This window comes from Cryptomeria japonica, chromosome 7 (assembly GCF_030272615.1).
Source record: "Cryptomeria japonica chromosome 7, Sugi_1.0, whole genome shotgun sequence".
Taxonomy (NCBI): domain Eukaryota; kingdom Viridiplantae; phylum Streptophyta; class Pinopsida; order Cupressales; family Cupressaceae; genus Cryptomeria; species Cryptomeria japonica.
Genome location: NC_081411.1, coordinates 835,619,650 through 835,647,632, shown reverse-complemented (window position 1 = coordinate 835,647,632; position 27,983 = coordinate 835,619,650). Strand labels below are relative to the sequence as shown.

Sequence of the window (27,983 nt, the reverse complement as noted above, 5' to 3'; positions counted from 1 at the left end):
TGAACCCTCTGGAAGGGTTAGGAGCGATTTTTCTTCTCTGACCTAGAATCATCAAATTTTGAAACAAACATCTACTCACCAGTGGTCTCAAAGGCCTTTTCTACCTTGTTCTAGTCTTGCCTTAGCACAAACTTGAAAGGAACATGTTGGTTTTAGGATTTTTGCCGTGGACCCTTTGGAAGGGTCAGGAGCGATTTTTAGGTTTTAGGACAATTCCTTCGTCCTTTCAACTTCAAATCATTTCCAAGGCATAGAACATCATGCCTTACTCCTCTTTGAGTCCTAAAAACCAAAGTCTTATCTTGAACTGCAAGGAAAATAGGAGGATTTGGAAATTTCGCCCTGGACCCTCTGGAAGGGTCAGGAGCGAATTTCCCTCTTGGCTTCAAAATTTGCATTCTTAGCATTCCAATTCTACTTCAAGGCATTCTTAGGATGATTTCCTGCAACCTCAATTCACTCCCAGGGGTAACTCTTTCTATGTTTGACCTTATCCCATACTTGGCTTAGCAAAATTTGATATCAAAAGGTGATTTTGAGGAAATTTGCTCTGGACCCTCTGGAAGGGTCAGGAGCGAAAATTACAATCTTGACCAAAAATCTTCATTTTTTCACCTTAAAACTTCTTTGCCAAGTGGGATTTCATGTTTCATCATGCTAGGATTAAGGTTTCATATTGAAGAAAGGCTAAAAATGTGTTTATGAGGAATTTCGCTCTGGACCCTTTGGAAGGGTCAGGAGCAAAATTGGAAGGGTCAGGAGCGATTTTTAGGTTTTAGGCCTATTCCATCATCAGTTCAAGTTGAATTCACCTCTCAAAGGAATAAAACACTACTCCTCTCTCATCCAAACCATAAAAACCAAAGAGTGACTTGATTTTGCAAGAAAAATAGGTGATTGAGGAATTTTCGCCCTGGACCCTCTGGAAGGGTCAGGAGCGAAAATTCTCCTTTTGGGCAAAATCCTTCACTTTCCAAGTTAAAACATCTTCAGGAGACAAAAGCAAGTTATTCTCGTTTCATTCATGCCCAAAACTTGACCTTCTTCACTGCATAATAAGAGCTTTTGGGAATTTCGCTCTAGACCCTTTGGAAGGGTCAGGAGCGAAATCTCCATTCCAGGCCAAATTGCTCAGTCTTTAAGTTTCAAACCACCCCACAATGCAAAGTTAGATCATTTTCTAGGCTAGGAACAGGATTGCAAGTCTATCCAAGGCAAAAAATAGTGTTTAGGATGAAATTCGCTCTGGACCCTTTGGAAGGGTCATGAGCGAAAATCCTCTTTCAGGCATTATCTTGCTCTTCAAAAAACAATCAAATCCCTCTCCAGGCAAGAACATATCAATTCACCTCCAAACATGCCCTAGAAAGCATCATTCAGTCAAAAATGAGAAGAAAAGGAGGTCTATAAGGATTTTCGCCCTGGACCCTCTGGAAGGGTTAGGAGTGATTTTGACATTTCTAGGCTAGATGTAACCTTGATTCGCTTCATCCTCCATCAAACTTAATCAAACCACCTCCTTTTCTTCACTGGCTCTGCTCAACTGACTTAGACAAGGAAACAAACAGGATCCTGACAAGAAAAACCCTCTTTCAATCTAGACCTGACCTGAGACCTATTCTCTCTGCTCCTTGATCTAACCAACTTGACTCTCCTGAAAGGCATGCTTCATTCTGGCAATCTTGAGGCTTCAGGAAGACGACTAACAACCTCCCTAAACAAGACCCTAAAACGAGCTTCCAAGGTTTAGCCCTAATCTAGCCAGCCTAGGCAGACCACTCACTCACTCAAAACCCTAAAAGCAGAGAGAAAAAACAAGCAAAGAGAAAGCAAAACCTAAGGCAAAAAGAGGGGGTCCCCATTCTCTTGGGGCGATGTGTGAAATGGTCACAACACTACCCAATTCAGATTATAACCACCATAACCATAACATCTCCTTAATTGCTTCTATGATTGCAATATATTCTGCTTCTATAGAGGGAAGAGCTAACACCTACAACCTAGAAATCCAGCTTATCGCTGCCCCTACAAATGTGAACACATACCTTTTAGTAGATTGTCTTTTATCCAAGTCAACAAGCATGTCTAAGTCAACAGGTCCTTGTAGTTGTGCTTCTTCTCCTTTAAACCTCAATACATGTTTTGATGTATTCTTTAGGTATCTCAATATCCATTTTATAGTCTACCAATGAGTTTGTCCTAGATTACTCGCAAAACTATTGACTACACCCATTTCCCGAGCAATGTCAAATCTTCTGCAGTCCATTGCATATAAAGGCTCCCAACAACAAAGGAGTAAGGCACCCGTTCCATGTATTCTTTTCCTTCTTGTGTCTTACGACACATACCAAAAGATAATTTGAATTGATCAGCTAGAGGTGTGCTCAACCTTAGAATCCTTCATGCTAAACCTATTCATTACCTTTTCAATATATTTCTGTTGTGACAATTTTATTTCCTTCTTCATAATTTTCTTTGCAGCAGCCAAATCCTTCATTGAAAACTTCTTTTGTTTGTCATATATGTAGTGATCGAATAACTCCAAATCCACCAATTTCTAACCTAGAAGCTAATTCTTCTTGTGCAAGATCTCATGACCTTTCTTGTTCATGTGACCAAGCCTTTTATGCCAAAGTTTTGTTACATCATTTGCAACTACCATTGTGTTGATGTGTCTTTTGTACACAACCAGACATAGAATAAAATACCTAAAGGTACCTTATCCTCTCTTGAACAAAGTTTCCTGACTGCTAAAGATATCGCCGAAGGATCAGTCGGAGTAACTCCAAGGTTCTAATATGTAGGTTCTCTACGTGTGGATAAGCTCTTTGAGGTACGATGTGATTTTGCTGGAATCACAAGGGGACTGACATTCGACTGCCTAAACGTCTGATTTGTTGGAACTTGAATCCTATCTGCTAGCTGGAAGATAAAGAAATGGCAAAAGATACAGGGTTTGGAGAATTTAATCTAAGACCTAGAATGCAAGAAGATGGATGAATGACTAGGTGGAGTTCTACTGGGTTGGGTCTCACCATCAGGTTGAACAATTCAACACCAACTCAATGCGATCTTCTAAGGGATATTTCAAATATGTCCAAGTCATACACCATTAGATACTGATCACCATTCAAAATAATGCGTTGTTAGGGTTTCAAGCAGATCTGAAGCAAATATGAACTAACAATTATATGCAGATTTAAATACAAAAGATAAAGAAATAAAACAAGACACAAATAACACAAAGATTTAACGTGGTTCACCGAGAATGGGTTATGTCCACCATACACAACCGTCCAATCTTTCTTATTATCCAGCAAAAATAGTACATCAACCTTACAATGCCTTAAGCATCCCAGCCGCTTATAACATGCGTTTTTAGAGCAACAAACAAAGTTGGCCTTTTTAGGGTTTTATTACAATGTTGGTTTTCATCAACAAAAAAAAACGGCAAATTTTTTTTTCAGTCGCCACATATCAACATGTGTGAACAACAAAGGTGTTATAACTTGGGATTAAGCTCGTTCTATGCCAGTTGACCACACAAGGCGCTCTTACAATCAACAAGATGCTAGTGGTTTGGACTAGGTGGACTCCACGCGAGTGCATTCAACAATTTTTCTCCATTCAATCTAATTATCTACCATCTAAAATTGAAGATTCAACAAGAAACCATGCAAATTGCAAGAAATAACACATTTCACCTTAACTCCAATGAAAATGGAGTTCATTTACAATTTAGGCAACATTTTCTTGCCTTCTCCTCCTAATCTACTCTATTTGCTATTAATCATTAGCTATTCTAACCTCTATGAACTAACTATTAACCTTTACAAATGATGAGCCAAGGCTTTATATAGGGAGCCTTTTACAAACAGACGACTTTGATTGATTTAGAATCAATGACTAGGATTACAAGATAAAAACCCTAATTAAGGTTTGTTACAACAAACTTCCTCTAGCCAATGAGAAAATTACATTCCAGGAGTGAGGACCAATAAGAAGCAAGGGTAGGTGCCTCGAAGTTTGTGTCGCCTTCAGTAAATTAGGTACATTGAATCTGGTCATGCTGAGGTGGACCAATCCGATTGGAGGAGTGATGAATGGGATGCCACCTTGTCTAACACTTGTAACTTGGTTGATGTTGAATTTGATGACTATCTGCTTCTTCAACGGGCCCTTGCACTGACCTTATTTGATTCTCCTCTGTCTTTAACGTGATGGATGGGTGGTGTACCTTTCCTTGAAATGCTGGCAACGCCTTTCATTGTCATCTTGTGGTTCCTTAGTGTGGCGAAGTGAAGGTTCTAGAGGTAGCTGGCAATTCCTTGAACACCTTGAGTCTTCCCTTTTGCCTGTGGAACGTCCTTGACGAAGATGGACTGGAATTGGTCGTCCTTGATGATGCTGGACTGGAAGAGGTCGTCCTTGTCCTGGCCTAGTTTCCTCCATTTGCAAAATAAACCAAAAGGTGATTAAGTACATATGACATGTTCATTTCAACAAAGCATTTCCACCTTAAATCATCAACAAGAAGACTATTAAAATGAAGCTTGCTCAAGATTGTCCCCAGGGACAGGCCCTATAAGAATTTCGCCTTGGACCCTTTAGAAGGGTCAGGAGTGAAATTTGCGTTTTAGGACAAATTCCATCATGTCTTTACTTCAAAATGCCTTCCAAGGCAAGCATACGCTATCCTTCTCCTCACAAATTTTGGAGAAAAGGATGGTTTTAGGGTTTTTCGCTCTGGACCCTTTGGAAGGGTCAGGAGCGAAAAATCTTGTTTTGAGCTTATTCCTCCATCTTTTTCAACTTGAATCAACCTCAAAAGGCAAGAAAACACTCATCCAAGCTATAAAAACACAAAGTGTGACTTGTCTTGCAAGAAAAGTAGATGATTTTAGAAATTTCGCTTTGGACTCTTTGGAAGGGTCAGGAGCGAAAATCTTGGTTTTGCTCAATTCTTTCAAATTCATGGATCAGTAGCAACTTGAAGTCATTCCTAAGGACCCCTCCCATTTCAATTCACTTTAATTTGCAATTGCCTTGGCATAAAATTGGGAAAAAAGATGGTCTTAGTGAAATCTTGCCCTTGACCCTTTGGAAGGGTCAGGAGCGAATTTCCATTTCTAGGACAAAATCTCCACCTTTCATCACTTTCAAACATTCCCAAAGGCAAAAACATGTCCATTCTTCCTTTCAACATGCCTTGGATATTAAAATTTGATCAATCAAGGAAGAAAATGAGGGCTAGGTGGATTTTCGCTCTGGACCCTTTGGAAGGGTCAGGAGCGAAAATCATGTTCTAGGCTTGATTGCTCATTTTTCCAACTTCAATCTTCTCTGGGAGGCAAATATAGATCATTCTCCACCTAACGAACAAGGTTTGAAGCCTAAACAAGGGAGCAAATGAGGTTTATAATGAATTTCGCTCTAGACCCTTTGGAAGGGTCAGGAGCGAAAATCTCACTCTGGGCAAAATCTTCATCTTTCAAAGCGTCCAACTCCCTCTCAAGGCAAGAACATACCAATTCATCCTCCAACATGCCAACGCCTAGCCAAAACAAGGAAGAAAATAAGAGCTACAAGGCTTTTCGCTCTGGACCCTTTGGAAGGGTCAGGAGAGAAAATCATGTTTTGAGCTTGATTCTTGATTTTTCCAACTCCAATCCTCTTTGGGAGGCAAACATAGATCATTCTTCTTGCATCTCCACCAAGATCCAGACTTTGGTTAAGGGAAAAATGAGTGTTCTCAAGAATTTCGCTCTAGACCCTTTGAAAGGGTCAGGAGCGAAATTCAATTTTTAGGCTAAAATCCTCCATTTCCTCCACCTCTAATCATTCCCTTAGGCAAAAAACATGTCAAACACTTCCATACATGCCTTGGAGACCAACACTTAGCCAAAATTAGGAAGGAAATGAGGGTTATGAGGATTTTCGCTCTGGACCCTTTGGAAGGGTCAGGAGCGAAAATCTTGATTTATCCAATTCTCTCTCAAACTTGATCAATTTCAAGATCCTTTCAAACTGCATTCATCATTTTAGGCAAGATAGAAGGTCAAATGGAAGATTTCACTCTCGACCCTTTGGAAGGGTTAGGAGCGAAATTTCCATTCTAGGTTGATTTTCACCATTTTGTAGTCTTAAACCTTCTCTCCAAGGCAAACATGCAAACATGCATCCAAGTCTCCTCAACTATGTCTTAGAAGTTACAAATTTGGTCATGCTAAAGAGCAAAATAGAGGAAATATGAATTTCGCTTTGGACCCTTTGGAAGGGTCAGGAGCGAAATTCTCATTTTAGGCTCATTTCTTGATTCCCTTCTCCTTTCCTTGGTTTGGACATAACTTGTTAGGCCTCCTTTGATCTCTATCAAGCTCACCTTGGCATCCATTTGGAGACTTTGTGAAGAAAAATAGGGTTTATATGAATTTTGCTTTGGACCCTTTGTAAGGGTCAGGAGCGAAATTCACCTTAGGCTATGATCCTGACTTCATTTTTTCACATTTCTTCATTCAAACAAGTGTTTTTACCTTCATTCAAGCCTAGGAATGGGTTAGCTCATAGTTTGGGTCAAGGTGGAGTGTCTTGTAGAGGAATTCGCTTTGGACCCTTTGGAAGGGTCAAGAGCGAAATTCCTATTTTAGGCTCAATTCACCTCCAAACTGACTTGACTTTGTCTTAGACTTGATCCTAGATTCATTTCCTTCTACATCCTTGCAAATTTGCTTGACCATTCAATGATTTAGGTGAGGAATTTAGGTCCTTTGTGGAATTTCGCTCTGGACCCTTTGGAAGGGTCAGGAGCGAAATTTGACATTTTGGCCTCTCTGTTAGGATTATTTTATGGAATATCCATATATACTGTCAGGATGTTTGAGAGTGGTTTCGGACCTCTAGGAGTTATAATGCAAAATCTAGTTTTTGGAGGATTCTTCAGTTTTCCAAACAGTCAAATTTCAAGATTAGGATGACATTCCAGAGTTAGCCAAATTTCAGGGTATTTGAAGATTAGGATGACATTCCAGACTTCTTCACTCACCAATTTGACCTAACTTAGACCTTCAAGGATGATACTCACTCACCAAGCAAGACACAATTAGCAACAAGAGCAAAATCAATCCCTAATGAAGACTCTCAAAGAAACCCTAATTTTGGGGGCCGTGGACTCACCCTGGCTCAAGCAGAGCCTGCCATCCTAGTGATCCCTTTGGCAACACTCAAAATGCAAAGGCTAACAGACAAACCCTAAAAACCTAGAAAGCAAACCCCAGAAAGCAAAAAAGTAGGGGTCTGTTGTGACCATTTCACACATCGCCCCATTTGAAATGGGGACCCCCTCTTTTTTGCTCGTTTTTGCTCGCCTTTTGCTTTGCTTTTTAGGGTTTTGGTAGTTTGTCAGTTGTCTGGATTTAGGGTCAAGCCTTAGGGTTTCTGTTACTGTCTTTTCAGGCCAGAGTCCAGTCAGTCTTGAGAGCTTTTTTAAGCTTCCTTTTGTAGGATGCAATTTTGAATGGAATGAATTCGCCAGAATGGTCTATTTTCAATTGGAATTTTGAGTGCAGAGTCTTAATTTGTCTAAGTATTGATGATGAAAATGTGAATTTTATTCAATTGAGTAATTTTGACCTAAATTTTGAGTTTTTTGATATTTGATCCTGGGCATGGGGAATGATTTGTTTTTGCCTTGTGAAGTGATTAAACTTGTGAAATCATGATATTTTGGCCTGTAGGAGCAAAATCGCTCCTGTCCCTCAGTGAAGGACCAGAGCTCGTTTTCAAAAATCTTACTATCTCTGCAGGATCAAGATGATTTTTCAAATGGAAGTAATAAAGAAAGGCGTGATCTTTCCGTTGAATATAAATTGAAGAATTTCACGAACACAGAAATGCCTCAGGAAGCAAAATCGCTCCTGTCCCTCAGTGAAGGACCGGAGCTTAAAATCAAACATCACCTCGTCCTTGCAGGATTTTAACAACTTGATGATTTGAAGAGGCCCAAGGAGATGTGTTTTATCAAATGAATATAACTTGAAGTGCCGTCATGAAGGAGAATGAACCAAAAGGAAAAAAATCGCTCCTGTCCCTCAGTCAGGGACCAGGGCGAAATCCATTGTAGCTCCCGTCCCTCTCCCAGGGACCAGAGCGAAATTCTTCATAAGGCATGTTTTAGGCAAAGATCAAGCAAGTCTTAAGTTTGAAGGCAAGAAAGGAGGTGAATTGAACTCGTTGAAGACAAATTGAAGATTACCAAACATCTACAAGGGACCCAAATGCCTAAGTTCGCTCCTGTCCCTCAGTCAGGGACCAGAGCGATTTTTACCTTAGACAAATTTCTTGCCAAGTAAGAGCAAATTCCAAGGCATGGATGAATGAAACGGAGCACTACAAGACCATTGAAGATAATTTTTGAAGTTAGCAAAGTGAGATGAAGCCTACAAGAGCAAGATCGCTCCTGTCCCTCAGTCAGGGACCAGGGCGATATGATGGTTATATTGCCTTTCCTCCAAGTTCAAGACACTCCAAGACGAAGTACAAGGTGGTGAGGACGTTTTAAGGCATCTCAATGAAGAACGAAGTATCCAAAGTCGCCAATGTTGAAGGAATTACACCAAGACACCCAGTTCGCTCCTGTCCCTCAGGCAGGGACCAGAGCGAAATTTTCATAAAGGCCTAGATTTTGAAAGTTTAACAAGTATTAAGCGACCAAGAAGGATCAAAGGACTTCATTTTACACGATGAAAGTAATGGCAAGTTGTTAAAAGCAAGCATGAGCTCAAAACCTTGAAGTTCGCTCCTGTCCCTTAGTCAGGGACCAGGGCGATATCCACCATATTTGCCAATTCATTCAAAATTCATGCCAAGTCAAGATTGTACATGGTTGCACAGGGTCTAAGGCGTCTTAAGATGATGATATGCAAAGGTTCCAAACGTCAAAAGACTATCAATTGAGCCAAGGAAGCTATATCGCTCCTGTCCTTCAGTCAAGGACCAGGGCGATTTTCATTAAAACACTCATGTTCCTTCAAAAATCATGACAATGCAAGGGTACACAGGATCGAGGACGCCATTTGGAAGGCGATGAACAAGAAGCAAAGATTAAAAGTTAGCAAATTTGAGCCAGGACATAAGGATCGCTCCTGTCCCTCACCAAGGGACCAGGGCGATAATCCTTCAAAAATCGAATATGCCTTATAGAAGTCAAGTGAAACAAGCGTGGAGTAAAGAGACAATGTTATTATTCGCCTTATGATAGAGGATTGGTGATTAAAGAAGCGAGGTCAAGGAGAGAAACACCAGGATCGCTCCTGTCCCTCACCAAGGGACCAAGGCGATATTTGCTAAAATACTTGTTATCCTTCGAAGATCCTGTCAAAACAAAGTTGCAAAGGGTTTAAAACGTCGTTTGGAAGGCAATGAACGAGGAGTTAAAATCAAGAACGAAGAATTTCAAGTAAGAACATATAGATCGCTCCTGTCCCTCTCCAAGGGACCAAGGCGATATCACCTCAAAAGGGCACTCATTTGCAGGGTCAAGTCACCCAAGTCTGAAAATCCTAGCAAAAATGCCAACATCAACGTAAGGATGAAGATTTTGAGCGTCAAAAAGCAAGAATCAAGACCAAGTTGATAGATCGCTCCTGTCCCTCAGTCAGGGACCAGGGCGATGAGGTTTGTATTTTTTTCACCTTCCAATTTTGGCGCCAAAACAAACAATTGAATTTATTTTAAATGCTAAATTCGATAGGTTTTGAAAATTCAATTAAATGGCATTTAAAATATATCGCAAAATATTAATTAATTATTTTTGCCTTATAAAAAAAATCGAATTTATTAATTAATAAACGATGTCATTTAATAATTAATTATTAACTTAGTTAAAAATCAAATGAAGCGCTTGGGTTTATTTTATCAAAGTTGGCTTTATTATTTATTTAAAAAATCGTTTTAATTGCCTCATTTTATAAAAGTCGGCCTAGAGGTGAATAGGAGGTAAGCGCTTATAAAGGGAGGGTGAAAATTGTTGTTTTCACATCATCATTTAATCATCTTTACATGCGATTTGAGGAAGACAAAGGAGAAGTGCGAATTGTATTTAAGGAGTGCGAATTTCATTTCAAGCAAGGTGGTGCGAAGTATCATCAAAGGAGAGTACGTGCGAACCTTAATTTCCATTTGAGCGAACTTGCCAAGGACATTGAAGAACACATTAAAGACTTGAAGGGTGGCGAATTGATAAAGAGGATGTTCCTTATCCTTGAGGATCACGTTGAAGGCTTCTAACGTTAATTTTGCCTAGGCGAATTCCTCTATTTTGCATTCTAGAGTTAGCTCTCAAGAGAGGTACGGCGATATGGTTTTATTGTTTTGATTTTAAGCATTGATCGTCATAGCCTAAATTTTGAATTTTGAAATTTTGAATTCCAGTAGCTCGATCGTTTTTTAGGAAATGATAACTCTAGGACTTATCATGAGGTTTCCTAAGATTTATTCTCTAATCTATGTTATTCATTGCAAAATCTAGTTTCTAATTATGAAATGTTGTGTAGGTATGGCGACCCCGAAGGCGGGAGCATCCACCAGTCGTCCAGCTCTCATGAAGGAAGATCAAAAGACCGAAGAAGTGGAGACCAAGATCGTGTCTAAATGGAGCAACATTGGAGATACTAACTTGGGCAACTTCAGCACGAAGAAGTTTCGAGATGTCCCTTACATTGGCAAGCCATCACCTGTCGCCTGGAGGATAATTGAAAGTGGCATCATTAAAGCGGCCGGCTTCCCTCCAGCAGTACAGTGTCATGAGTTGATGATCGAGTGCGCTCGTCATTATGATCCTCAGTCCAAAACGATCGTGTCCAATGAAGGAAACACTTTGGCGTACCTTTCAGAGGAAGCTATAAGTGAAGCTTTCCATCTTCCAGAGCACAAAGACATGATATACAAGAGCATAGAAGGAGCCAGGTCAATGTACGAAGATGATCCAGATGCTTGCCTAAGCATCATCAACAAGAACTGGTTACTCAAGAGTCGTCCTCGCCTGAGCAAGATCCCGAACACACCACACAGGATTGATTTCCAGGAGGAGTACAGAGATTTGATCACAATGCTCAACCGAGTTACAGGAGCCCCTCACGCCTTCTATTTTGAGAAGTGGATGTTCTACTTCATCCAGGTGATCGTTCAAGGGAAAGGAACAATACATTGGGCTAGAATGATTAGCCATTGCTTGGACGTACAGTTGAGGAGACTCAAGGCCACCAAGTCCTTCCACATGAGTTCATACGTCATCTATGCCTTGATTAGGAGTTTTGAGTACGCAGGACTACCTCACAGAAGAGTGATTGGAAGAGGACCCGGCGAGGTCAGGGTTTGTGATTCCTATGTCCACTTGCATCATCCGCCAGGAAGCAACTACAAGCTAGTTAATGATACCTTCACAATGAACATCACAAAGACGTTGCAAGGTGGGATTCACAACAGATTATCTCAGGATGCACAGAAATTAATAAAGAGGTATGGTGCTTGGTTTATTCAATTTCCGAAGTTTACTTATATCAGAGTACATGGATGTCCTTTACCTCCATACATGTTGCCGAGATATCCGACAGACAGAATTGTGTTACTTGAAGTAACAAGACAATTGGCAGCTTATGCGAAGGCATTCAGACACAGACATGGGAATGGAGTTCCGGTACCTATCATTTTGGACAATTCAGTTGAGGTATGTCCTAATGCTTTAGCCATGGATGACGCAAAGAAGGAGTTAGCCTTGTATTCTTTTTCATCCTTTTCTTTGAGAGAAAGCTTTGATCCACATGGACATTTAGAGGAGACAGTCGGTAGGAAGTTTAAGCATGAGTACCAAATTGAAGATTTTATGATGAATCTCTTAGATGATTTTGAAGTGAAACGAAAAATGCATTCTAGATTGCCTTTGGATTTCATCAGGAAATGCAGGATTTACAGAGTGGCCGACCAAGCTCAGGACAGTGGCAGACATCTCCAGTCATCCTATGACCGAGAAAGCAAATCAATAAGGTTAGATTGGAATGAGCCCGAGGTCGTGGATCTAGATGCTTTGATGGCTCCAGTCTTGTCTTGTACTCGCAGATGGGTTGACGTACAGCATCAGAAGTTGAGAGAGCAAGGCATAGCTATGACTTTCACTTTGGAAGAGAAACCAGCCGAAGGTGGAGCTAGTGTGAGCGAAGGTAATCCTAATCCCAGAAATACAAATGAAGGTAACCTTCGAAGTGCAAGTGAAGGCGATCTCCATCCAAGAGGCTCGAAGAGGAAAGAGAGACCTGAAAAGAGAGAATCTTGCAAGAAGAAGCAAGAGGCCAACCGAGATCGTTCATCCGATACTTCTTCTAGACCAGAGAAGAGAACACTTCAAGTGGAAGAATCCATGGAGTCGATGGTACAGAACGATAGGTAGGAAGAAGGACAGGCACCGCAAAGGTCACCAGGTGGATCTCTTCAGGATTATGAGCTAGATGAAGATAAAGAAGATAACGAAGTAACATCTCCTTCCAGAGAAGAAGAAGTAGTGCATAAGGAAATTCAGGTTCAGGAGACAAGATCGGCCATCCCAGATTGGTTGAAGGAAAGATTAACAAAGGTGATTGTGATCGAGGACGAAGACAATGTGATTGATTTAGAGAGCCTTGTTGGACATTCCCAGGAAGTGACAGAGAAGAGAAAGGCTACCAAGATGTCCAAGATGATTAGAGATGAGATTGGATCCAGAAAATTACAGATAGCTACACCGGCAGTAGACAAGTACGAAGGTGAGATCCTAGCAGAGGAATATGATGTAGAGACATTTGAGCTAGGTCCATCCACAGCTGAGCAGACACTAGATGATGCCACAGATTCCTTTGAGGCATTGAAGGACAAGCCTAGAGAAGAAATGGAGAAGAGTAGAAAGCTTGAGAGAGAGGTCGGTGCATGGAGGACATATTTCAGTCATCTCAATGAACCTTTGGGACGTCAGGATCCAGCTAGATCACCAGTGCAGGCACTTCCCCTTCAATCAATTAATGAGGCAGAAAGATTCATGAATATGGTCCAGCGTACGAGTACTTGGATGGATAAATCTCATACAGTTGCCGTAGAATTTGTAACAAGGATGATGAAGACTATTCATCAAGCTATCCAGGTTCTTGAGATAATCCACAATTTGATAATAACAGTAGCCGCATTTGCTCATACCAAAGATGTTATCATTCCTGTCTTGAAAGTAATTAGACACACATCGAGGAAGGTCTTAGCGCAAGAAAAGATCATGGATGGAGGATCTCACAGTTTGCTTCAGTGGTCCACCTTACTCCAGATGAAGGAAGTTCTCTTCGAGGACATTAGTACTAGATGCAGTCATGTTGAGGAGGTGATCAACCCGATCCAGGACAGAGTATTTGAGGTACTACATACCATTCTTGGCAGGAGGATCGAAGTTGAGACAGATGTGGATATGCAGGAATTAGAGGATAGAATCAAGGTCATCTTTTGTAAGGACACTAATATCACAGACGAGCAATATGATCAGATGTTTGCCACCATGCTCCTGATTGAAAGAACAAAGGAACTTGAATCTACTTGGGATGCAGCTCTTCTAGATGCATTTGATCAGGTCATCCACTTGGAAGAAAGTATGAAGAATCTTCCCGAGATTCCAATTGCTGAGATTGAAGGAATCGTATCAAGATTCATTGCATATGCTAAAAAGGAACATTAGAAAGGGAATAAGATTCTAGATGAGAGGTTGTTATAGATGACATGGCATCTTAATTGTCATTGGTTTATGTCTCCTAGGTTTTTGTGCCGAATTTAATATTTGGCTATGCATTTAATATTGTTCAGTAAAAAGGAGGCCATTTGTAACAAACCCTAATTAGGGTTTAAGTGTCATAATCTTGACCGTTGATCTGCTTTCAATCTGGACCATTCATTGTAATTGAGGATGCTATTTATATCCTCATTTTCATTTCATTTGAGAATTAGAAAATAGAGATAGTTAAGAGATTAGAGAGAGAGTTTGATGTATTAGAGAGATTAGAGTTTAGAAGCAATTTATTTTTGTAGCAAGATTGAGTTTGAGGAAAGGAATTCAAGCAATTGTTGTACATGATGACTTTGGAATCAATGAAATATTGAAGTTATGGTGTTTTGTTGCAACTTTCTTGGTTATCTTCATGGTTGTTCAATTCATTTGAATCATGCTCAATCAAAGTAGTGTGTTAATTTGAAGGACATAGTGTGAGACTTGATCTTAGGTAGGATTCGTAATCCAAACCACTAGCTTCTTGCTGATTGTAGGAACGCCTTGCGTGGTCGACTGGAGATATTTGAATCACTTAACCTTCAATCATTATTGTATCTTGGATATGTACCTTCGTGGTAGTGTCTTTGATCTTTGATGCGTTGAAAATCTTTTGTTACCTTAGAAGATCGCATCAATTTCAATTGAGTTGTTATTTTATGGCGAAATTGAAGTTGGTAGAATCTTGCCAAGTCTTGTCCACATGAAGTCATTCTTAGGGTTAGATTAGATTAGACCTCTTGCAAACCCTATCCTTTTGTTATTTTTTGAAAAGCTTCTTTAGTTTAGCAAGACTTTCGGAGTGTAAGGCCCCTTAAGGACACAGCAAATCACATCATACCGCTGGAGCTTATCCACACGTAGAGACCCTACTAACCAGAACATTGGAGTCATCCTAACTGATCCTTCATGCGAATCTTCAGCAGTTAGAGACTTTATTCAAGAGAGGATAAGATGCCTTTAGGTATTTTATTCTGTGTATGATGGTGTACAAAATACACGTCAACAGGGTCCCCATTTGCAATGGGGCGATGTGTGAATACGTCACAACACATTGCAACTCCCACTTTTGTCTAACCCTCTAGCACATATAATGTACTAGTTATGCTTCCTGTAGCAATTACCAATGCTCCTTCCACACACTTTACTAAAATGTAATATTGTATTTGTGAGCATCCAATTGCCTAGTTGGAACAAATTTCTTGAGTCGAGGAACATGTCTAACATCCTTTAGCAATTAGTTGTTGCCATTTTTCAATTTCAGTAGAACATCTCCCTTACTGATGATATTGCAAGGCTCATCATCACCGAGGTAAACATTACCAAAATTACCAGCTTGATAATTTTTAAAATAATCATTACATGATGTAGCATGAAATGATGCTTATAAGTACGCAAACATTTATAGTGACGACTCCTGTAAAAGAAAAAGAGCGCTGGCGTCTTCTCGTAAGTTTTATTTGCCTCGTTTTCTTTTTACTGATTTTCAGCCTTTTTAAATGATCAATGATTTTTCATGTGGCCTTCCTTTCCACAATATCAACAATTGAATTTTTTGCCTCTAGATTTTGATCTTCTGTTGGAATTTGGCATTTCCTTGTGGTTATTCTTCTCTCATCTCTGTGATCTCCCTCTTTTGCGAATTACCAAAGCGTCTACCAATGAGATATCTTGGTTTTTTTGAAATAATCCTTTCTAGACACCTCTGTTATCTTTACCATACAATATTCATTTCTGAACTTTTCCTAACTTCCAATGCTGTTGAGTTTTGGTTTTAGTTACAAATTTTGCTATGCTTTGCTGTTTAATGCTTCAGGTGAATTTGACAATGATAATATTAACAGAGAATATAAATACAGAGGATAAATTCTGAGAACAATATGAACTCTGACCTTTATTTTAAAATCGATAGGAGAAAATCAATATCCAGCGTTGGAAGTCGCTGATATTGGATAACTGATAGTCTTTGAATGTAGTCCTTATTTCTTCGGCTGCAATAAACTTGAACCTCTGTTACACCTCTAACCAGAAAACTTACTGTGTTCAATCCTCAATGATAAATCTAATAATCCTTTTCCCACCAAAAGGGCAGGACACCATTGATAGTGATTCAATGCTGAGCCGATAATGAAGACCCAACTACAACATCAAACCAATGCTTTCCAGCCGTACCTGTTATAGCTCACAGCTCAGAAAGAAGACTCCCGCTATGCACCAGAATGAGAATTTCCCCACGCCAGAAAGAATGACTGCTGTGTCTGCTAGCCACGATATCATTCAGAGGTCTTGCAACATGTTAAGCTTGCTCCCCATTGCCTGAAAATGGAATCCTCTTAAATCCGGAAATGGAAAACCCGCTTCAGGGAATACTCACGCAAGAACATATCTCAGCGCCGACAATATTCCAAACTTTAGAACAAACTATAAAATTGAAGATCGGACCCTACCAAGAAATATTTCTCCAATACCCGTTAATCGTCAGTCTTCGCTTAATTGAATCGGCTTTTTACTTAGCCCTGAGAAATATTAATCAAGCACAATTTTATAAAAAAGTTTTTTCAATACTTAGAAAGGAGAGCAGAAATATGTAGATGGAGATACAAAGGGAGATAGGAATATAGGAATATGTAGATGCAGGAAAGGACATATAAAGAAGGAAAGTAGACACATGTAGATGGAGATAGAGATAAATATAAAAAGAGATAAATAAGAGTGAGACAAGAAATACATGTATATTCCATGTTAACATTTACATATATTATCTCGTGCTTCTATCATATGTCTTATTAATGCATGCACACAATTCTTATCTAGCATTTATGGTTATTCTTTTCTTCTTATTTTTTTTTGGCCAATTTGGTTACATTTGATTGTAATTCATGTTTACAAATGCTAAGAATGTTGAGTTAGTTCTAGACTATCAACAAAATGGGATAACTTTAAAAAAAATGTTGTTCATATTTTAATGTCAGAGAAAAATAGTAAATATAGTAATATTTTATATTTATTTATTATTTTTCATATATCTATTTTATTGTACAAATTATATTATGATTATCAAATATTATAATTTTTTTTTTTTTTTTTGTATTGAAAATTGAGAGTAACAGTGTTTACAAAAAATTACAAAGAGGCAATGCCTAAACCACCAAAGTCATCGAGGAAGATATCACCAAGACATAGAAAATCCTATCTATCTATGGAGACTATACAAGTAGAGTCGTTATACAAAAAAAATAAGAAAACAGTGATCTAGTGCAAAATGTCATCGAAGGAGTCCACCCAGGTGGTCCATCCTTGGGCCCCTTCCATCCAGATCACCTACTTTTGGTCCTGAATTGGAGCAAGCATGGCAGTGTGATCAACATCAGGTATCATGTTGTTGCAAATCTCGGTGTGCAGCTTCTTCGAAGGAAGATAGGTTGTTCGCGAGCCGCCTCCATTCATAGCCATTCTTCATCTCATATACAAACGTGGTGGCGTGCCCATCTTTGAGAAATCGAAGGAGCTTATGTTTTTCCACGTTCATAAGAAAACAGACCTGAGAAGCAATTTTAAAGAAGGTGAGTCTACGAAAAGACTCAGTAAGACATCTGGTGTCAACATTGTACCTATCTTCATTTCTAATTTTCCATATAAACTAGAGGATATAAGAGGATAAACTAAACCAAAACAGATTAGCATCTTTTTTTAACCCAGCAATATGACCAGAAAATAATGTAAAAAACATTCACATGAATAGGAGTAGCAAAACCAAACATTAACCAAACCTCCCTGGCGAAAGAACAGTCAAAGAATATGTGCTTGCAAGTGTCAGGAAGTCTGCAAATGGAACACATGTTAGTATTAAACGTATCTTTTCTCAAGGGAAGTCTATCAATAATAAGCTGCCACTTAAAGCACTGTATTTTAGGAGGGATTGGATTTTTCCAGATCTGAAGAAAGCATTTTTGCCAAAGATTAACAGACAGATCCAAGTACCACATTACATGAGTATGTTCAATAATAGAATCATCCTTAGAAATCAAATCATAAATACTACGGGTCTTGACCTTGGGTAGGGGGGAGCCATCTTTCCACTTGAAGGTCAGAAATCTATGGGAATCCAGGTTAGTAGTGGAGGGCAGAGCAAGGGTTTCTCGGGCTCTTTTAACCATGAGGTAGGTTCTTTTCTAGGTAGGTGGGAGGTTAAAGGAGGAGCTTAATTCTTCCCAGTTGATCAGAGTATCATTTTCAAACAAATCCGTGAAGTAATTAATACCAATTCTAGCCCATAGTTTGGTCGAGCAACCTTGGGTAAGGGCAAGAGGTTTATCAGCATGGTAGAGATTCCACCATATGGATCTTTCCCCATGAAGAACACCATTACTGCTAACACCAGGGTTGTCAACAAGACATCTAACATGTTCTTAGGCTTTCCAGATGGATCTAAAAACACACGAGCCTTGCACGGAGATAGGAAACCTGCCCGCGACAAGATCAACAAGAGGGAGGGATTTCCAAGATTTAGCATTTTTAGGAACACCCCTTTCAATGTTATTTCTAATCAAGACCTTCCAAGGTTCCATCCCATCCAACGCATGGAAGATATATTATTAATTTAATATAACACTCTAGAATTTTATGTTTAGATTATATATTTAATTATATAATTTTTTATACTTCAAAATTTCTATAATAATTATTTTTTAATATTTATTTTATGTTTTATATAATATTTTTATAAAAATATATTATGATTATCTAATATAATATATTATTTTATCATAATATAAAATTTAAATATATTGTTAATAGGGGCTTCGGCCCTAGCTCGCCCGGTCGTCGATCACAACTTAAGGTGTGGGTATGCTCCCCATGGGATTAGTCTCGCTTCAGTAAGGACACCTCCAGATTCCAATAGTGAATATTAAAAAAAAATATTGTTAATTTAATATAGCAATCTAAAATTGTATATTTGTTATTGTTTATTTTATATTCTATATAATATTTTTATAAATCTATTTTATTATAAAAATATATATTACAATTATCTAACATTATATTTTATTCTAACATAATATAAAAATTTAAATATATCATCAATTTAATATAACTTTATAGAATTATGTATTTAAGTTATATATTCAATTATATATTTCAAAATTTCTATAATATAATAATTGTTAATTATTTATTTTTCATCATTTTGTATACCAAAAACATTAATAAATTTACTAGTTTTAATGAGCCTAAAAATATAAAAATCTCAAAAGAAAATACCCTCCCATCTTCTTGTTGTAACCACAAATTGAGAGCACCACACTGAAAGAAATATCTACAATCATTAGAACTGCAAATGGAAATCACCTACATTTGCTTTTATAGTTAGGTTTGTTGTATAAATATATATGTATAAGTATTGAAATTAATTCAAAAATTTTAATTTTTAATTTTGTATATTGATTGGTTAAATTAATTAAAAAATTAAATTTAATGGATGCAAAGATATTCTTCATATAGTCTTTATGTTCATTTTGAAGTATAGAGGTCAACATAATCAAGACCTCGAACAACAAAATATATGAAGCTGACTTTAGACAATATAAATTTCTCACTTCAAATATTCATAAATATAATAAAATAGTTTTAAAACTATCTCAAAACTTTATAAATTTGTCTTTAATGGAGACTTCACAAATTTGGCATAGCTTGACCTCAGTCCCCAATCCACTCCTAGGAAGAGTCAAGTTTTCGTCTCCATAAATCATTAAAGTTTATCAAATTCAAACATGCCTTACTTCCTCCCCTCTAGTCACCTTATAAAGAACTCCAAAAAGCTTCTAGAATATTAGAAGCATCACATTTGAAAAACTTTATTAAGTAGTAATATTTTATTAATTTATTATTATTTAAGTAAATTAATTAATATTAAATCATTATTTGAATTTTTTTTTGATAATTTAATAAAAATCAATTTAATTAATTGTCATTTAAAAATAGAAAATATTTTTTTATTTTTTTTAATTCTGTGGTATCTGGGCGTCCCAGCCCAGCGCTCAACAGTCCATATCTTAGATATAAGAGGCGAGCTGAGGTGAGACTAATCCACTGGAAGTGACAACCACCCTCACAACAATGAGAAAACAAACAACCCACCCAAACCAACCACACTACTGTTCAAAACTTAAAAATTATTTTTCCTTTTTAACCAGATCCTAAGTTTCTAACAGCCATAAGGATAACAACTCCTTCCCAGCCATTAGGTGAAGAACACAACAACCAGATAGCCTTGGTCTTATAATGCAATTCGATGCTATTAGATGGAGAACACAACAACCAGATATCTTTGATCTGATTATGCAATTGGACGCTGATTGAAATTAATTGACTGATCAAGATGTCGAATTCATTTTAAGTGATTTGTGATGTTATCGCCTTCGTTTTTAAATTGTATAATTTCATCACCAGAAATGCATTATTCAATGTACGGCCATTGCATACATGTTTGATAAATGATGTCATAAACTTTTTGTTGTCTTTTCTGATGAGACATTAAACAAAACATTGGATAAATAGAGGATGATTGTAGCTACTGCCTACTGATCCAGCTTGTCCCAATCTTCATCTGACATTCCAGTGGGTTTTTCCAATTTTCCTTCTAATATGTTGAAAGGTTGGAAAGGTCTTTTGGAGTAACAGAGCTTCGAGCTGAAGCTTCTGCATCCTAAAATTTTGTCCTGAGAATTTCTCACTTCTCCATTTGTCTGTCTCCTCCATTTCTTTGACTTACTATAGTCTAAACTGCCATTTGAACATGAAACCTGCTGCCTTCCTCAGCACTTTGATACCAATTGTTAAGAAAACAGGACAGATAGAATAACATAAAATGATAAAACACCCGCAACAAATAGACAGAATAGAAAATTGCACAGAGACAACAAATTACGTGGTTCACAAAAAATATGATGGTTGCATCCATGGAAAAACAGAGTATTTATGATTGCAGCAATTACAGAGAAGTTTTTCATCCTCAGACAAATGTTTTAATCCCCAAATTTATGCAAAATTCGTCTATGCAGATGAAGAGACCAAACTAAGGAAAATGAAAAGGTTTATTGACTTGATATTGGACCATCTGGTGGAAGTTGAAAGGATCGGGCTTCACAACCGAACAACAATAATTCTCCATTTTGTCTCCATAGGATACAAAAATCTAAGTGGTGCTATCAGTGTTCAAGATTTATCTGTTTCCCTTTCTATTCTCAACATTTTAGGATTAAACTTTAAATCCAATAATATCTTTTTATGAAACCAACAGTTCTCCTTTTTCCCACTTTTATACCACAAGAATCTCATTCCATGTTCCTGCCATAGTATTAATGCTATAATGAATAAAGAAACTAGCTGTACCATAAATTAGTTGATGGAAAAATGACGTGGGCACTAATAGATAAAGAATGAGGTGAAAGTAGAGTTTATATGATCAAAATCTCTCACCAGAATCTCCCATCTAAGTTCACAATTTAAAGATTTTCTCTTTTAACTAGTGATTCTTCTGTGGTAGTGCTCACATCAGGTTGAATAGTGTTTTCTATACAATTATGAATACAAAAACTGATTAAATTCAATTCAGCTGTCTCTACTTCCTATGATTTCTTGAGGGCACATATATACATTCAATTCAGGAACACTTATTTTCATATTGATTTAATTGTTGTATGAAAATCATCCTAGTTTTTAAGACAATAACATTTCAATTTCCTAACTTGCGCTTTCTCCTTGTAGAAACTGAACCGCAAGTTTGTGCATATAAACATAGGACTTGTGTTCATGCTCTGTTGGCCTCTTTTCAGGTATGCCATTTTCTCTTATTGAATTTAACATTATCACATGCGTAGAGTGTTTGTTTCTCCAATATAGCTAGTCATTTTAATATATATTATAGTCAAACCTGAAAGGCAGCTACTCTTACTCTAGTTGTGATACCTTTTCTTGCATTGAAGAGACTACCGTTTCATCTTGTTGTAGAATGTTTAAGTAAACTTAAATTACTGTCTTTCAGTAATGGTCCTCAGGCACCGTACTTGGCAGCATTAGCTCCTGGAGTCAATATATTCCGGATGATTGGATTGGGATTCGGAATATTAAAAAATGAAGCAATGGTTAAATCCATGAGCAGATATGGTGATGCCAGGTTAGATTCATGAAATCATGAAAATATTTTTATTGTGAACTATGTGAGCTGCTGATTCATGTAACAAAATAAAACACAGTAGTTATGCTCAACTAGTGGCACTATTATTAGATTTCCATAGAGCAGCATAAAACTTGTTGAGTTTGTAGTTGTACTATACATTAAGGTTTAAGTTGGCAAGTTTACTTTCTCAACAGCTAAATTGGTTCATCTCCCAGGGAGCTTTTAAAAGGACCGCTGTACTATGCATGCAGTCTAACATTCATTACTATTCTATTCTGGCGGACATCTCCCACTGCACCTGTAGCAATGGCCACCTTATGTGCTGGAGATGGTATACATTATATCTGTTGCAGTTTTTGCTCTTCTTCTTATATGGTTGAGATTAGAGGCTGAGGTGGTCATTATCTTTCAGAGGATTGAATTTCTTTGCACACAGGCGTTGCAGATATAGCTGGAAGAAGGCTAGGCACCATAAAACTTCCTTACAATAGGAACAAATCATTTGCTGGCAGCTTTGCAATGCTTATCATGGGATTTACTGTTTCTGTAGGGTGGGTATTTATTTGACAAATAAGTTATTCAGAGAACTTCAAATCACTCATTATTTTGTATTATTTTATCCCTCAAAATCTCATGGTAGTTGTGCTTTTCGTGCAGGTATTTGTTTTACTTTGCATCTTTTGGATATTATGAAGTTAGCCTACAGATGATCATGTTAACTCTCTTTATCTCCATCGCAGCAACTATCATAGAGTCTTTACCCATCAGTACCGACATCGATGACAATCTTACTGTTTCATTAATATCTGCTTTAGTTGGCTTTTTGGTTTTCTAATTTTGTTAGTTCAAAACAATAGAAAAAACAAAAGTGCTGGCCAGTGAGAGGTTGAAGAGTGCACCATTTTGCAATAATTTTGTACATGGCCAGTAAAAACAGTGAAACACTATAATTTGTTGTCCTAGTGTCGCATTGCACATACAGTTGGGGATTTGAGAATCCAAAACTAAAAAACGCTTGGCTAGATATTTGTAGTACATATTGGTTATGTTTGTAGTACATATTGGTTATGTTTCATTACATTCTGATAAATTTTCACAGCCATCGAATGTAAACCATAAAGGCTAATAATGTTGACCGTTAAAAGAATTTATGATCTACGTTCAAAATCTTCTGCAAAAGATGGCTAGAGCAAAACTCTCGCCAAGAAATTTAAAAATAAATTAAAACTTGTGATAACAAACTCAAACAAATTAGGAGCCACCACATAATTTTTTTATCCCTAACAAAACATTGAACAAAGCATAACCAAGTTATAGAATTGATAAACGTGGTATCCTTTAAAAATTGTGTTTTAAACAAAGCACAACCGAGTAATAGAATTGATAAACAAGGTATCTTTTAAAGCTTTGTTTTGCTCTCACTGTCAAAGCTTCATATATTGAGTGTGGGGGTAACCTTGCAATTTTAACTTTGAAGGGAGATTTTGAAATACTTTTGTAATTAGTATCATTAATAGTTGATCTAGTCTTCTTTATTGTCAATATAGTATTAGATTGTCATTTATCAAGTATGCGTAATCTTGTTGGATTTTAGAATTAACCCTCAAAGGTTTTAAGTTGTTGGATTTTAGAGTTAATCATAAACCTCTACCCAAGACCTTTGACAAACAAACTAATTATTATTAAAATTATCTTTTTGGAAAAAAAAATTGACAACACAAGTAAATAGAAATTGGCATTCTCACTATCTTCTCATTTCTTTAATATTTGAAAGAAGATACATTTATTTACAGCCTTAGGAGTGGTCATAGTAAGAAGTGTGTAAGTGTAGGTGCACTAACTTTATAGAAGAAAACAACTATTTCAACTAGTAAAAGTAGTAGTGGGTAGAGGTGGCATGTAATTGTCTTTAATTATGAATGATGAGGCAAAGATGGCACCTAATTGCTTTCAATCAAGGAAGCAAACATGCATACTAGCAAATTAAGAATTGAAAATATTTACTCAAAAGTAAATTAAAAAAAGGATGTGTACAATCACTTTCCTTTAAGTGCAACTTAGGAATGAAAAATAATAGGCCTCAATAAGTAGTGCCATGCTAGGAATTTATATACAAAATGGAGCTTCGTCAAAAGAAAGAAAAATACTTATCTCACTCTCTTCCCCAAACAAAAATTCTATGATGTTGCAAAACATAAATAATTTCAAAGCAAATAGTTTCATAATGAATTTCTAAAGATCTCTCCATCCAAGAATGCATCTCCTCTCTAGAAGTAAGAACCTTCGAGGTTGTATATTTATTGAATTCCCACTCCAATTGAAGTGTGAAAAAATAAAGATCCTATAGAAAATTTTCAATTTCCCCTTTCCTATGCTAAAATGTGAGTGGAGCTTATACCAAATTCTTTGCTTTTGTTAAATTTTAACAAAACTTAAATCACATGGAACATAACATGTTAGTTTGTTTGTTGTGGCTTATTTAAACATTTACTCTAATACTTCAGTTAATTTGTTGTGGCTTCTTTAAACATTTACTCTAATACTTTAGTTTATTTGTTGTGACATATTTTAAACATTTGATTTATTACCTCCTTGTCTTTTCTTGGTGTTATTTGAGAAGTGAGGGGCAAGTTAACTAAAAGTGGAAGTATATTTTAGGTTGGTATGCTAGTTATTTTGATCCACTGAATTTCACTATCTGGTTAATAGTTGAGGTTTCCTATCTTTTTGAAAATTTATACATATAGGTTTCTCATGTGCCACCTACATGAATCGGGAGACCGGGCCTATTACATATGAAATGTCAGGTTTTGTGTGATTCAAGTATACGAGACTACCAATAAGCTATTGATACAAAGTGTCACTAACCAAGGGTGAAGAACACGTTGCCGCAAATTTGACCCAAGACAAAAATGGAGTAGGTGTAGGCTTACAATCAACTATGCAAAATTTGGAGAGCATATCAAGTGCATACTTGGGCTATGCCAAAAAGATACTTGAGGAAGATTGAGTGATCTCAATCCCCAATAAGTAATATAATAGGCCCAAGTTAGACATCAAGAATTGATCATGAAAGGGCAATTTTCACCACTTGAATAGTGGACAAGTGACTCATTGTGATCAACAAATCGTCAGCATAGAAAGTGTGAGTATCATCCTCCTGTTAAATATAGATATTCAGTTCAAAATACAATCTAGTGAACCCAATTGTCATAAGGAAGGAGTCTATAGGGAGACATCTTGAGATTACAAATAAGTGAAGATCTTGTATGAATCCTTGTGGCTTCTCCATATATATCTCCTCTTGAAGGTCACCACATGAAGATAGACACTCTTCACATCCATCTGATGAACTTCCAATCTATTGAGCTACATCAATAGTAAGGACAAGGCAAATGGAACTTGTTTTGGCAATTGGTGCAAAATTCTTAGAGTAGTCTTGATCTTAGGGACTTGGGAGAATCCTTTTGCATCCAAGCCTTATGCTTATCAACTGAACCATCCGCGCCATATTTTTTGATAGGTCCACTTGTATTGAACAAGTTTACTTCCCTTGGGAAGGAGGACAAGATCTCATATGTGGTTCCTCTCCAAGGAACTAAACTCCTCTTGTATAACAACATTTCTCTTGCGGGTACCAAAGCTTCCTGAAAAGACTAGAATCAAAAGTCGAAGCAATAAAGAGATGTGGAGCTTCCTAAAACTATGATCTTGTTTTTCTAGTATATGAAGGGTCCCCAATCTAATCCCCTGTTGACTCTAATATTTGTCATGCTTGAAGAGGTCCTTAATTAAGAGAATGGGGAGAATTTGGAGGAGAATGTAAATGACGACTAAGTGAAGAATGTGCATCATCATCGTCACTATTTGAAGAAAACTCCTCAGCAAGATCATGATGATCAAAATCCTTAGAAGAACTATCATTCTTTTGTAATGACTCCAAAGTAGTTACTAGTGGAGAAGTGAAAGAAGATTTATCAAGACTTTCCTTGAAACGAACATTCCTCTTAATGAACAAATCGTGTGGTAGGATGAAGAGGCTTGTATCCCTTGACACTATCTACATATCCAACAAATATACAAGTCTTTCTTTGTGGATCCATAGCCTTATATTTTTTCTATTGGAATATGGACCCATGTAGGGGATCTAAACACTTGAAAGTGTTATACCAATGGTTTTTTATTAGTCCATGCTTGGAAAGGAGTGACCCCCTTCACAACTTTGTGAGAAACCAGATTTTAAATATAATACACATAGTTGATATATTCTGCATAATATGGTGGTGCCAAGAATCTAGAGTGTATCACACAATTGGGTAAGTGCACCAAGATGGTGAACAAAAAGGGGGGTATAAGTGGCCACTTTTTTTTCTTTTTTTTCTTTTTTCTTCTGAAAGCAGGTAAACCTAAACTTCAAAGAGCTATTTGAAGGTCATACACTCAAAACTAGGAGTTGAAAAAAGAATAAGAATTGTAGTACTCTAAATCTAGTTTCTAAACTACTATTTAAAAAAAAAATTGGATAAGATTAAGAGGGTCAAACCTTTCACGCACGAAAAACTGTTCCTGATTTTTTCAGAAAAATATAACATAGCTGTTTTCGTGCGCTGCACAAAATATATAGTTAGATTTAGTATTTTGTAAAACCCTTTGGTAGGATGATAGGTAAGAGTGAGATCTAGAAGTTGTGTATTTTTTTTATAATTTTTCGTTGAGTATTTTATTTTTTATGATTTTTGGAAGTGACCACATCCTAAAAATTTGGTACATGTTTGTGTGCTAGGCATAACTTGCATCAAAATAATCAAAAATGCAATTTTTTTTCTTTTTAAAGTGTATAGAATCTAGTGTAGAACAATAATATATAATTTATTTTGAATTTGGTCAAGTATATCAAAAGTTATTAAAAAAATGGTAGACATATGAATGTGAGAACTGTTAAGGCATTGATAAAGAAAATTAAAGTTTACTATGCTAATGTTGTCCAAAAATTAAAAAAATTACATGGCCAGAAAACTAAGAAGATGTGTGAGATTATGGTGGTAATTTTAGAGATACGGGCACTTCATCATTTGTAAACCTGATGACGATGAAGTCAAGAAATCATGGTGGAGGATGAAAAAATGTGTAAAAGAACAAAAAAGGGGGGGAAATGGGCTTGCAAGCCTTATGGTCATTTTCCAACCCTCTTACCAAGCCAAAACCCGCACGGGTTTTGAAGAACCAAAAGTACTATTCGCAGTTCTAAATAACCCGTACGGGTTATGAAGACATAATAATGTATGCTTGTAAACTTAGCATTTACTACACATATTTTAGACATACCTAGATAATATTTGTTTATGTATGTATATATGCATATCTATAGTTATATATACATATATTTATATAGATATATGTATATATGTTTGTATACATGCATGTACCTCTCCTTTTCCTCTCTCTCGTCTTACTTCCCCCATCATTGTCTTTGTCCATTCTGAGCCCTAATTATCTTCCTTGAGTTCTATCTCATCTCTCTCCCCCTCACACTTCTTTATTTTTTTAATCTCTCACCCTTTTCTCCTTCTTGTTCTCTCTCTACCTCATGTCTCTCACCCTCTCCTCCTCCTCCTCTCTCTCTCTCTCACACACACACACACACACACACACACATTATCCTATCCTATTCTCACCCTCTCCCCCTTCTCTCTCTTTCTCCCCCTCCCTCTCCCTCTCCCCCCTCTCCCTCCCCCTTTCGTTATCTTAAATCTCTCTCTCTCTCTCTCTCTCTCTCTCTCTCTCTCTCTCTCTCTCTCTCTCTCTCTCTCTCTCCCTCTCTTTATCCTATTCTCCCGATCTCTGCCCTCCCTCTCCCTTCCTCTCTCTCTCTCCCCCTCTCCTTTTCCCAATCTCCCTCTCTCTCCCTCTCCCCCTCTCCTTTTCCTAATATCCCTCTCTCTCCCTCTCCCTTCCTCTCTCCCTCTCCCATTCTCCTTTTCC

The 27,983-nt window shown here is 37.3% G+C and overlaps 1 protein-coding gene across 4 annotated transcripts in view; it reads left to right on the top strand.

Annotated features, from left to right (window-relative positions):
- The window catches only part of LOC131074278 (probable phytol kinase 2, chloroplastic), a 45,024-nt gene extending 21,966 nt beyond the window's left edge, over nt 1–23,058 (top strand). For all 4 annotated transcript variants that reach the window (XM_058010862.2, XM_058010861.2, XM_058010864.1 and 1 more), the window contains 5 exons: nt 21,590–21,657; nt 21,867–21,998; nt 22,217–22,332; nt 22,438–22,552; nt 22,659–23,058. In XM_058010862.2, the coding sequence (XP_057866845.1) occupies nt 21,590–21,657; nt 21,867–21,998; nt 22,217–22,332; nt 22,438–22,552; nt 22,659–22,836 (609 nt within the window). In that variant the 3' untranslated portion in view covers nt 22,837–23,058. The remainder of the gene's footprint in view (nt 1–21,589; nt 21,658–21,866; nt 21,999–22,216; nt 22,333–22,437; nt 22,553–22,658) is intronic.
- The last annotated feature ends 4,925 nt before the right edge of the window (nt 23,059–27,983 follow it).